General features: G+C 37.1%; 1 protein-coding gene across 1 annotated transcript; it reads right to left on the bottom strand.

The window, feature by feature from the left end:
- Positions 1–212: 212 nt before the first annotated feature.
- LOC142543273 (apoptosis inhibitor 5-like protein API5) lies at positions 213–8,527 on the bottom strand. Its single transcript, XM_075650437.1, has 16 exons — positions 8,441–8,527; positions 8,182–8,343; positions 7,503–7,602; positions 7,357–7,422; positions 5,752–5,864; positions 5,596–5,670; positions 5,264–5,413; positions 3,181–3,246; positions 3,032–3,097; positions 2,363–2,473; positions 1,886–1,986; positions 1,710–1,817; positions 1,286–1,400; positions 1,114–1,179; positions 707–804; positions 213–618 (listed from the first exon to the last, which is right to left on the bottom strand). Exons 1-16 carry the CDS (start codon positions 8,516–8,518, stop codon positions 435–437), a joined length of 1,659 nt encoding a protein of 552 aa, XP_075506552.1. The 5' UTR covers positions 8,519–8,527; the 3' UTR covers positions 213–434.
- Positions 8,528–13,541: the final 5,014 nt, after the last annotated feature.

Here is a 13,541-nt window from a genome sequence, read left to right as displayed (position 1 = left end):
TTAACCAAATTTGATTACTTTTTTATTGTTACTTTTTTTTCTCCATGCTTTTGAGCTATGAATTCAATTTTTCACATTAGAATATATGTTAATTAATCATAATACACATCAATGTACTAAAACACTTTTATATGGATATTGTTATATACATCGATGATTATTTGATCATTTAAGTACTCAAAAGATCTTTGGTTCCTAAGTATATATATAAGTATCAACCGAAGATGATGTGGCAGATCTTTTCATAAAAGTATTACCGATAACAAATTTTGAGAAAGTGACACGCTAGATCGAGCAATGACTTAACAGTTGAAATTACACAACGCAAGCGGTAATCTGACCATTGGAACCCATCAAATAAATTTAATGTACCCTAGAGCTAGGTTAAGAGTAAGTGCCACCTGGGAAAAATGCCACAAGGAAACGATCTCATTTTAACGGTAACTTCTTCCTCTACCCTGTGCCCTCCACCCTCGACCTCGACTTCGATTTCGACTTCTTCCGTCATTTAACCCTTCAAATGCCTTGTTTAGAAGTGGATTCTGAAAATCTCCTTCTGCACCACGACCCTTTTTCAACGCCCTAGTGCCGGATAAATTGGCAGCACTTCGTTTTTTACTGGAACGGCAAGCGTTTGCTAATCAACAAATAGAATGGAAAATGGTAGGTAATAGTGGTTAAAAAACGTCTGGAATTTTCTTCTTACCCGGCAGCAGCAGCAGCAGCAATGGTGGGGGTGGTTTCTTTCCATGACAAAGTAATTTTCTTGTCACCAATGAATGAAGGTACTTTCGAGTGCAAAGGCTGAATGCAAACCATGATGTATCATATGAGACGAATTAGAAGAGTAATCATCAAAATATAGAAGATCTCAAGTTGGAAAGGAGAGAGACTCGTGTGGTTAAACTCTGCGGCTCTGACGAATTGAACGTAAACTAAAGCTTGGGTAATAATGACCACTATTTAAAATCTAGGGTATTGTTGTAAACTCTCCAAAACTGGATAACTACGTTACATCTTACAAGAAGTAGATATCGAATGCCATAAATATCATTCAAGGTTTCTACCATAATGTGCTAACAAATACAGTGAAAAGTTGGAAAAAGCATTCACTTGGGTCATTGCAAGTATGTTGTTGCAGGAACGAAGTCCCGTAGTAGCATTCTGTTTCTGCTTCTTCTGCAAGATAAAAGAACGAGGTGAAATTATGAGAGGGAATTATACAAATGTCAATGTTGGAAAGGAGGCGTCAAAACAATGTCATTCTTGCTAAGGGAGGACTTACAATCACGTCTTTTTCTTCTTCTAATTTTGCTGCAACCATTGCTTTATTATGATCCGCCATCCCCTGGGTCAATTTTTTAATCATTGCTCTAGATAAAACCTCAATAGTGCTCAATCTGTTTCATCAATTAACAAGAAATCAAAATTTGAAGGTTCAAAAATGACTTAATGACAATGGCACAAGTCCTAGAAGAAACTAAGTCAATAAAGAAGCTACGAAGCTGATCAGGAGTAGATGATAAAAAAGTTGGTTCAGAACGAAAAAAGGGTTTACACAAATAAATAAAAAATCAAAAAGCCTTCTCACTCCATAAAACCAAGTAACAAGTACCACTCCATAAAACCAAGTAACAAGTACCATCCGAATCATTCTAAATTTTTTGGTTTACTGTAAAGAGTTTGATGATCATTTAGTTCACAAGTACCTCTCTGTAAAGTCTTTATATTGCTCTGAAAAATCTTCTCCAAGCCTGTCAGATGTTTGTCCAGTGACAATCTTGTAGCCACACAGGCTATTTGAGGCGTTACGGAGTCTATAAATTCGTGAATAGATTTGGAAGTCAGTTTAGCAACGCAAGATACACAGATACACGTGAAATACAGCAGTATTTGTACCTTGTGAGCTAAATGGTGAAATGCATAAAGCAAACACTCGATACTAGTGAAGTTCATTTCTTCAATCTTTCTTCGTACTAAATATTTCTGGGAGAAAAAATAGTAATTTAGAAAGAATTCACTGAATATAAATCCATGCACAATATACCACTCATCAATTTGTTACTTCATTTATATCCACAATAAAAAACCAAAAACAAAGCTGTTGCTATTATAAGCCTAGTGTTAAGCCGCAATTTATTTGGCTAAGCAGGTACGATTACATCTCCTGTCTGGCTAGAACACTGACGATTTTATAAGGCATCAAAAAGATAGGATCAACACATCAAATAGCATGACCAACACATCAAATAGCATCAAAATACAAATGAAAGAATGGATTGTGGAATAATATAGCACAAATGATAATATGGACTTAAAACGAATCTTTGCACCTTTTCATCCATGACGAATAAAATAATACCTTCAAAAGCTGAACAACTGTTGGAAGAAGCAGTCTTGAATCTTGAGGTTTTGCAGTAAATGAACATTCAGCAAGGTTCTTGAGTAAGCTTAGTCTCTGTTCTTCAGGAAGCTAATGCAAAGAATGGTAAACTTTCATCAGATGACTCAGAAAATAAATTTGTATAAATGAAGCAGTAAAATAATAAGGGAAATGTCATGAGATGCCTTAAGCTCGAAGCTTCTCAGTTGTAAAAAAGAGGCAAAGTTCTTTAAACAATATTTAATGGAGCTGGCCAGGCTTCAACCAATTTCATAAAAACTGTTATCAAGGCAAAAAGTTAGAAAACAATATCTATTATAAGCTGTTATTACAATGTGGATTCTGCAATTACCAAAGCACAATTTTAAAAAAAAAAAAAGCAAGACGTGGTAAACCCAAAAAATTTCACCAATTTGAGCATGATGTTGATGAAACCGACAAGGAGAAATAAAAAGGAGATAAAAAGAAGAACCAGGAGTATAGAAAGGTATAATCAAAGGTAGGAGCTGTGCAAAAAGCAAAGCATGGCTTCATCAATAATGGCAGGGATCTAAAAGAGCAAATGAATAAAGCATTGCAACATTAAACTTTTCGTTCTCTCAATTTTCACAATATAGCCATTAATTTAGTCTGGTCAGTACATATTACCTTGTCAAAAACTGGGAGAATTTGCTTGTTCAGATAGATGAAGAAGTTGCTACTTGATGCACCCCTCTAAAATCACATATATGCATGAGATCAACACATAACATAAATTCAACAACCAAAGAAACATAATGATTAGTATTATAGTGCACCATGAAAAATGGAAGGGCCATGTGGAGGCATGATATAAACCGATATATATGATCTCCATCAGAAACCTGAACAAGGAGGAAGCTTGTCAAATAAAATTAAAAAATATATAGACTTTGACTGTTTTTATGTCCAAGAAAGAGCCAGCACTCGCAAGGGGGAGAACTTTTTTAAAACAAAAAAGTAGGCAAATTATGTACACTTTTTTAAGGCGACAATAATGTAATAAATTAAGAAAGAAAATAAGAAACTGCAATCTGGTCTCTGAATAATACAAATGCAGACAAACTCATACCTACCTATTTTCTAAGGCCAAGAATTGCAGCAATTGTTTCGAATGGAAACAAATATAACAAATTGTGAAAAAAGAATCTAGGAACTGAAACCAACGTAGTACCACATATGCAGAGAATCTCACACGCTATCTATCTGTTACGAACCCAATTATTATTAGGCCTAGATACTTAACAAAAACAAGCCCAAGTCAAGAAGGTCTAGAGGCAGTTACAGATCACGTGGAAGGGGAGAAAAGAAGAAGAATAAATGAGAGGAGAGGGGAGGGGGATATTCATCCGGTGGTTTGTTTTGAGGGTTGTAACTAGCTTAGCTAGGAAAATACCAGCATTTGGCTACGTTTTGTGTACAGAGATTATCTTTGGGAAAATATTTCTGTTCTATTTGCAATATAATTTGAGTTCTTAATTTGTGGTTGCAACAATTGGTCCGACCTGCCAGATCTTTAGTCGGAACGGAAAGGGCAACCATGCAGTTTGTGTGGCATAAAAAGATGATGCTGCCAATTTCAGATGTGGAGCTGGAAAAAGGACTCACAGCAGTTGGGAAAACGCTTTCTCGGCCTATCTCTACTGTGGATAAACTCCTCCGTCTCCTTCATCGAGCGGATAAACTTCTCTCAAAAGTAGAGCAGTCACCAGCCAATTCCATGTTAATAGCTTGTTTACCATTAATGGATGCACTGATAGCAGAAGATTTTTTCAAGCATTCTGATATTGATGTAAAAGTAGGAATGGCTTCTTGTATCAGTGAAATCACCAGAATTACTGACAAGTTCCTCCATATGAAGATGACAAAACGAAGGAAGTTTTCATTTGATTGTATCTTGGTTTGAGGATTTATCTGACACTTCTAGTAGATCTTACAATAAGAAGGCCTCAATTCTCAAGATGATGGCTAAGATTAGGTATTGTGTTGTGATGTTGGATTTGGAATGTAACCAGCAGATTATTGAAAGGTTCCAGCATTTTTTTTATAGCTATGAGGGTTGATCACTCAGAAATTATTCTTGAATCCATGGAAACAGTGATTAAAGTACTAATTGTAACCATCACAATTGGGGTTCAACAATTGCATTTGGCTGGAAAGAATGGAAAAGGTTCTTTTCTTGTTATCATAATTGGCCGGATACTTGATCTGAACAAGAACTTGGATAGGGGAGAGAAGTCACCATTTCTAAGGTTCCCTCCCTAATATCATTATTTTTGGCTTAATTGATGCTAACAAGAAATGGGATAGAGGGTGAGAAATTGCCAAGTCTGTTGAAAGAGCATTAATTGTCATTGAGAAAGGCAGCCTTTCTGAAATTCGACTCTCAATTCTTAGCCTCGAGGACAAGACTAATCTGAAGGAAGACGGTATTCTTACCAACCCAATTATCAGGCCTAGATATTTAACAAAAAAGGGCCCAAGTCAGGAAGGTCCATAGGCACTTACTCTGGAAAAATATTTCTATTCTATTTGTATTTTGTCATATAATTTGAGTTCTTAATATGTGGTTGCAACACTATCCGTATTCTTATGACCCACAATACCATGTACTGCAATTAAATGAGCATTCAGAACCAGAAAGCTGTAAACATCAGAATTACTCATTCTCAAAGACCATACTACTCCCAAGATTCAACATTTTGGAAAGATATAATATAAAAATAAGGAATTTAATTGTGATAAACAAAAAGGCAACAATATTACAATAATCCAAACAAATATAATTGATAAAACTGTAGGCTTGGCAACATCAAACACATAAATATAATGATGGGATCGAGATAGAATATATGAACATACATTAAACTGAGCATCTAGATCAGCCTGGCCTTCAATAATTTCAACAAGCTCCTGAACTCGCTCAACAGGCGCGTTCTGTCCAAACAAGCTCAAGCTTTTCAAAAAGTCCATGAACAATTTAAACTCCACTGCAGTCACGTCTTGCAAATTCTGGACCAAGAACATATCAATGTATTGGTCAATTGGTGTAAATAAGCTTCTAACAAAAGGTTATAGAAGTCGTCAACTTTATGCGCAATCTATGCCCAAAGAATAGAAATGAGACTGTACAGTATGACCAAGATATTAAGGATTAAGAATTTAATTCCAATGCCCCATCAGTCAAGAATTACCTGTTTCACCAAATTAGCTATATGTCTCTCCATTTCAGCTTGTGGCTTCAACAGCTCGGCTTTCAGAGGAAACACCTGAAAAATGGCCACATTTAGATTCACCCAATGTGAAACTTTGGAGGAAAAAATATTAATTTCAAACTAAATCAATTATGCCTTGTCCCGTATAAAGCACAAAACTTTTTCACGGATGGTCTCCCACGAGCTGAGATCCTCGGAATTTCGATCATCCATACTTCCAATGTGCTTGAATAAAGCTGTTAATGAAGCTGAGGCAAACGCAGCAAATGGCTTCAGAGAATACACTTAGGCACTCATCTTTTGAATTGCAGTATATCAAACCATAGGCCATGCACTCCAGGCATAGTGAAATCTAGTAATTTTAGTATCTAAACAACTCACAGACTTAAAACGTCAACAGAATTATGTATACGCATATTAGCATTCTGTGTCATACAACAGTTTAATTTTTGCAAGGTTGCACTAAAGATTTATATGGTTGAGCCATAACTCCCTTCAAGCGGATCCCATTCCATTGTTGCTGATCCATGCACAAGCTATCCATTTAACATAAATAGCATCTCCAAAATCATGTTCCCACAAATGCAGACAAGTTTGCTGCACAAAAGACCAAAAAATTCAGGAGGCCAGACTTCCAATAGCCTTATAATGGAATATCCTCGTTTTCAAAGCTATAAATGGAAAAGTGTCATTCAGATATACGACTCCTTCCAAGTTTTGGAGTACACAACACCTTAAGAAGTATACATCTTCATGGTAACAAAAAGTTTTGGAATGAGGAAAAAGTCGGTTAAACCGAATTGACCGACCAAACCAAATTATCGGTTTTAATTTTTTAAAGATATTGGTTGGATTTTGGTTATTGATACAAAAAATCGGGTAAACTGATTTAAACTAATTATTTTAAATAATATTGAATTTCTGCACATGCATTAATTGTGTTGGGTTGTTGGTTTTCTTGATAAATTACTGATCTATTCTCGTTCTTTTGCTCAGTAAGGAAGAAAGTAATGCATCGATATCTTCCCATTCTCTTGCCCAGTTGCAGTGTGATCATTGTGTCATGTCCACAGATTTTTTTTCCCCTAAAAATTAGGTTACCAAACAGAAATAATCGGTTTTGATTCGGCTTGGTTATTTCAGTAATGAAAAAATCGGTTGGGTCGGTTTGATTGAAAAAAATTGGTCAATTCAATTTTGGGGGCTATTCGGTTCATTCAATGTACTATATAGGACATCTAATTTTCAACAGTGACACATTCTCATACACAAAATCCCAGTCTGCTACAATGCTCATGGACAATTTAGTTCTCATTCTGATTTTTTGAAACACAGACAATGTAGAAATGCCAATCCAATACAATCCAAAAACTTTCACATTATCAGAGGCCATTAAATGAAATCTTTAAGCCAAATTTCCTTCTAGCAAAAAACTTTTTCAACCTAGCTCCCAAGAATAACATTAACATCCTCACAACCATTATTCAGAGGAAGTGCTAAAAATAACCAAGGCAGATATGTTCCCGTCCTATGTCTGATGATCTTTTATTAGAATATATCCAGATGGAGAATTTCAAATCCCAAAAAAATTTCTAAAAAGTTTAAAAATTTCAAACAACCGTAGGTTTTGATCGTGCTGCGAATCGCGATAGAATATAAAAGGTCCAGATTATTTTTTTAAATAACTTCCATATACTTTTTTTTATCTTGAAATGGTTAATTTTATAAGCTGGGGCTTACTCTTTACATCCTGCCGCAATAACAACATAAGGGATTTATGCACCGCATCACGCTCCACATTATCTCCTACAATCACCAAAATGTTTAATCAAACAAAAGACAAACAAAACTGCAAAGATGCAAACAGACATCAAAGGCTAAGATACCAGCTATAAGAAGTTGACCAAGTATGTCAACAATTTTTGCCAGATGTTCAGGTGTATCCTTGCAGAAAAAAGGAAGCCCTCGGATAGCTTGAACTCGAACCTTCAGCAATAAACAAATGAAGATACAGTAATTGTTCCAAAGGGAATAGGTTCGGTAGATATTCAATCCCATTTAATCATATTTTTTATTAAATACAAATCGCTATTTTTTTGTTTCATACATATTACATTATCCTTGAATTGTGATCTTAATGAATCAAATTTAACTTCATGTGACAAGATTAGGCATCCAAATTAGGATTTCAATTTGCTTTTTCATAGGATCAATTGGAAGAATGTCTCATTCTTCCATTTACCATCAAACTTATTAATATATTCTGTTTCTTACCAAAAAATTAACTTAATTCACAAAAGTTGTGCTCTATTTAGAAAATTAATGATAAAACAACATTCTGTACAATAAATCACAATGTCCTCACTAAATATCACGTCCGAGTATTTTTTTTCCATAGAACTGACACAATATAATGCTTAATTGATAGTAAATGCTCACCCCATAGAACTAATCTTTCAAAAAGCCAATAGCATGCAGCAATAATGTCAACTCTACCAGTCTAAGTGAAAAATGAAAAAAGCAATATTCGGAGAGAAATACGCTAAATTGATAGTATATGCTTACCCCTAGCTCCTCATCTTCGCACAGATACAAATGCTGGTCAAGAGCTTGCTCCGAGAGGTCCGGGAAGAATTTGAAAAACTTTGGTATCATCTGTGCCGCCAATTGTTTCGCCTTGACACTTCCATTCGCGGCCGCTATTATTCCCTCGTAATCCACCTTATTCTGCTCCCGAAAAAGCAAAGAGGAGGCATTTGTTAACAGGAACCCAAAATCAGAACCCCAAAATCTTAAAGATAACAGAGATAAAAGGTCGACTAACTAGGGACTTGTCTTTGGCTTCGTTGAGTTTTTCGCAGTACTCATAAAGCTTCTCGATTTCTCCAGAATCCTCCGTCATGATCGGATTTGATAGTGAGAGTCAATTTCAGTGGGGAGGATGAGGATTAGGGTTTAAGCAACGTGCGGGAAAACAGACTCGAAGAGATGTTACTTTCTTTTTTAAAATCATAACATAGAAACAAATACATTTCTCTCGAATATTTGTTGCTCACCATATCATCAATCAAATTTCACATTACTCAAATATTTCATATTTTACGATGAAATATTTAACTGTCTCACTTTCAATTTATTAATATCTTTTTTTTCATTTAAATAAAATCATTTATATTTTTTCAATAAATTTATCTACAGTAATTAAAAAAATTATCCATTTAGAGGGTGTCCTAAAGATATTGTTGAGTGAAGATTGAGGTCTCTCAAAATAGTTGCTACAAATGATAAGTCAATGGGAGTCACAAAACCGTTGATTTGGCAACAAGTTGGGTTCTGTTAGTTGAGGGAGTTAGGAGCCGTTATGATAGGAAGTTGGATGAGCTGGAAATGAAAGCATGCAAGTCAGCTCCTGCTATACATAAGGGAACTCTCGGATACAGAAGAGACATAAGAGCATTACAAGAGGCAAATGCACCAGATGAAAGAAAGGGTCAAGGAGATTAGGCTTGATCTGTAAAATTCTAGTGTGCAATTCATGTCTCTGTAATTTGTAAAACTCCCCGGTGGTTAATAAAAGAGTTGGTCGTCTTTCTCCTCGTGGATGTAGGTCATTCAAGGCTGAACCACGTAAACTCGTGTGTTGGTTTATTCTTTATTCCATTTTCGTGAGTGTTGGTACATCAGGGAGTGAAGCAGGAACGCTTTTTCCATCAATCTTGATTGTTTTGAAACCAATAAATAACAAGTGGCGCCGTCCGTGGGAAACGATCAACAAAACATAGTCAAATCAAGAAGATGGGCTCCATGAAATATGACATCGAGAAATTCACAGGGAACAATGACTTTGGGCTATGGAGAATCAAGATGCGTGCTATTCTGATTCAACAAGGGCTAGTTGAAGCTCTGAAAGGTGGAGAACCAACAGCAGAAGATTCAAAAGAACAGGCAGTCATTGCAGCGAAGGCTCAAAGTGCCATAATTCTATGCTTAGGGGACAAACCACTTCGCGAGATCTCCAGAGAAACCACTGCAGCTGCCATGTGGTGCAAACTTGAGAAGCTGTTTATGACCAAGTCTCTTGCCAATAGGTTACACCTGAAACATAGATTATACTCATTCAAGATTGGTGAAGGCAAGGGGATCCCTGATCAGATAGATGACTTCATCAAGATTCTTGATGATCTTGAAAATATCAAGGTGAAGTTGGAAGAAGAGGACAAGGCTCTGATACTGTTGAATTCCCTCCCAAGTTCTTATGAACATTTCGGATACGCTTTATTGTATGGAAGGGAACAATCCATCACCCTTGAAGAGGTCCAATCTGCCATCAAATCCAAAGAATTACATAAAAGCATTCAGTCTCAAGGGCACTTTCATGGTGAGAGTCTGAACACTCGAGAAGAAAACAATATAAGGACAAAAGAGGCCGATCAAGATCCAAAAGCCACACCAAATATAAGTGTTTTATATGCCATAGAGAAGGGCATTTTAAACGTGACTGTCTAGAAAGGAAGAAAAAAGGTCCTGAAAGAACAAATGATGATGGTGAAGCATCAGTGGCCTCTGATGGGTATGGATCGGCTGAAGCCCTTACCATTTCAGAACAAGATACAATGAACGAGTGGATTCTAGACTCAGGGTGGAAATTTCACATGTGCCCTTCAAAGTCCTGGTTCGAATCCCTACAAGAATCAGACTTAGGACTGGTTATCTTGGGCAACAACAAGTCATGTAGAGTCAAGGGTATTGGAACTGTAAGGCTAAGGATGCATGATGGTGCGGACAGAATATTGCAGCAAGTAAGATATGTTTCTGAACTCAAGAGGAACCTCATATCACTAGGCACTCTTGAATCAAATGGATATGCTTTCAAATCTGACAATGGGAACATGAAAGTACTTAAAGGGTCTCTGGTTGTCATGAGTGCTTGTTAGAAAGAACTCCTTGTACATTCTATTAGGAAATACAGTTCTAGGAGGATCTTCTTATATTGAAAAACAAGATATCAAGTCTAAACTTTGGCATTTAAGACTTGGACACATAAGTAAGCAAGGATTAGTTGAACTGTCCAGACAAAATCTTCTCTGTGGTGACCATATACAAAGTCTGGAAACATGTGAATTCTGTATATTGGAAAGGCAACACGAGTGAGTTTTGGAATAGGGAGTCACACTACAACCAAACCTTTTGAGTATGTACACTCAGATGTGTGGGGACCTTCAAGAACAATCACACATGGAGGTGGGAGGTACTTTATGACTATATTGGATGATTAATCAAGAAGGTTGTGGGTGTATGTACTGAAGTCTAAGGACGAAGCATTCTTAAAGTTTAAAGAATGGGTGATAGTGACAAAAAATCAGCTAGAAAAAGGGCTCAAATACCTTAGGACTGACAATGGCCTTGAATATTGTTCTGAACAATTCAAAGAATTCTGTAGAAACAAGGGGATTATAAGGCACAAGACTGCTCCTGGAACTCCACAGCAAAATGGATTGGCAGAGAGAATGAACAAACTTTGCTTGAAAGGGTAAGGTCCATGATACTAAATGCTGGTCTACCAAAAACCTTCTGGGGAGAGTCGGTAGCTACTGCCTGTTACTTGATCAACAGAAGTCCATCAAGTGCTTTGAAGTTCAAGACACCTATGGAGTACTGGTATGGTAAACCAGCTGATTACTCAAACATAAAGGTATCCAAGGTGCCTGGCATATGCACATGTCAAGCAAGATAAACTAGAAGCAAGAGCTCTCAAGTGTATATTCATTGGCTATCCCTCGAGTGTTAAAGGGTATAAGGTATGGAACCTAGAACCAGTTGGTCCAAGGTGTAGCATCACAAGGAATATAACTTTTGATGAAACCAAGATGGGATACTCCCATATCAGGGGTAGCACTACTATAAACCAAGAGGAATTCCCCACCTCTGCTTCCAAAGTTGAGGTGGAGAATAGCTGGGACTCTGTGAGATTACCTCAGGACCAAAGTGAAACAGATTAAAGAGTAACAGATCTGGAACAAGAACCTGAATATGAGGTCGATGAAGACCAATACATGTTAGCCAGAGACAGACAAAGAAGACAGATCAAACCACCTCAGAGATATGCTCATGTAGATATGATATCCTATGCACTTACAATAGCCGAGCAGGTGGAGACCACTGAACCTTCAACATTCAAGGAAGCCATGAGGTGCAAAGACAAAAATAAATGGTTGGAAGCAATGAATGAGGAAATGGAATATTTGAATAAAAACAAAACATGGGACCTAGTTGACAGACCAAAAGGGCATAGGGTATTAGGATGTAAATGGATTTATAAGGTGAAGGAAGGCGGAACAACAGACAATTCTAATGCAAGATATAAAGCAAGACTAGTGGCAAAGGGATATACACAACTAGAAGGAATTGATTTTAATGAAATCTTCTCTCCAATTGTTAAACATAGTTCCATTAGACTCATGTTAGCCTTTGTCACTCAGTTGAACCTAGAATTTGAACAACTTGTTGTTAAAACAGCCTTTCTCCATGGTGAACTTGAGGAAACAATATTATGGACCAACTTGAAGGATACTCAAGGGAAATAAACAAAGTGTGCTTGTTGAAAAAGTCCATATATGGTCTCAAGCAGAGCCTGAGGCAATGGTATAGGAGGTTTGATGAGTTTATGTCACATATACATTTCACAAGAAGCATATTTGATACCTGCCTATATATGAATGAAGATGGTCCTCAACCAAATACATTCTTGCTGATATACGTTGATGACATGTTAATAGCAAGCAAGAAAAGAGGAAATCTGGAATCTCTTAAAGGGTTGCTGAGTTCTGAGTTTGACATGAAGGAGTTGGGCGAAGCAAAGAAAATGCTTGGAATGGAAATAAACAGGGACCGAGAAAGGGAAACACTCTTTCTGAGTCAGAAGGGTACTCAAACGGTTCATAATGCATGAAGCTAAGAGAGTTGACACTCCATTAGGACAACACTTCAAACTATCAAGTCATCAGTCTCCAACAGATAATGAAGGAAAGAGTCTCATGGAGAGTGTGCCTTATGCCAGTGGGGTGGGCAGCTTGATGTATGGGATGGTCTGTACTAGGCCCGATCTGTCATATGCCATGAGTGTGGTTTCAAGATTCATGTCAAATCCTGGGAGCACACGTTGGGAAGCCTTAAAGTGGATTATGAGATACTTAAAGGGACTGCCAAATCAGGGATTGCTGTTCAAGAGAATAAATGAATTAACTCAGCCCTTGGTCGGTTTTGTTGACTCTGACTACGTTGGAAACCTAGATACAAGGAAATCCATGACTGGACTCATCTTTACCTTGTATGGAACTGCCGTAAGCTGGAAAGCATCACTTCAGTCTGTGGTGGCTTTGTCCACTACCGAAGCTGAATATATAGCTTTAACTGAAGGAGTAAAGGTGGCAATGTGGCTGAGGGGAATTCTCACAGAGCTTGGAGTTAAACAAGAGACTGTATCAGTGCATTGTGATACCCAAAGTGCAATACACCTAACCAAACATCAAGTGTATCACGAAAGGTGTAAACATATTGATGTAAAGTTACATTTTATACGAGATGTCATTGCAGAGTGGCATTTTAAGGTGGAGAAGATTTCAACACATGACAAACCAGCTGACATGTTGACAAAAGGTCTGCCACAAGCCAAGTTCAAGAAATGTTTGGACTTGGTAAGCTTGGTAACAATGGATTAATCCCATAGGGAGGAGGAAGGAAGATGACATGCTCTTTTGTGAGACAAGGTGGAGATTGTTGAGTGAAGATTGATGTCTCTCAAAATAGTTGCTACAGAATATAAGTCAATGAAAGTCACAAAACCGTTGATTTGGCAACAAGTTGGGTTCTGTTAGTTGAGGGAGTTAGAAGCCGTTATGATAGGAAGTTGGATGAGCTGGAAATGA

The sequence above is a fragment of the Primulina tabacum genome, chromosome 4 (assembly GCF_025594145.1).
Source record: "Primulina tabacum isolate GXHZ01 chromosome 4, ASM2559414v2, whole genome shotgun sequence".
Lineage (NCBI taxonomy): Eukaryota > Viridiplantae > Streptophyta > Magnoliopsida > Lamiales > Gesneriaceae > Primulina > Primulina tabacum.
Note: the sequence above shows the minus strand (reverse complement) of the source record. Positions and strands in the feature narration are given on the sequence as shown.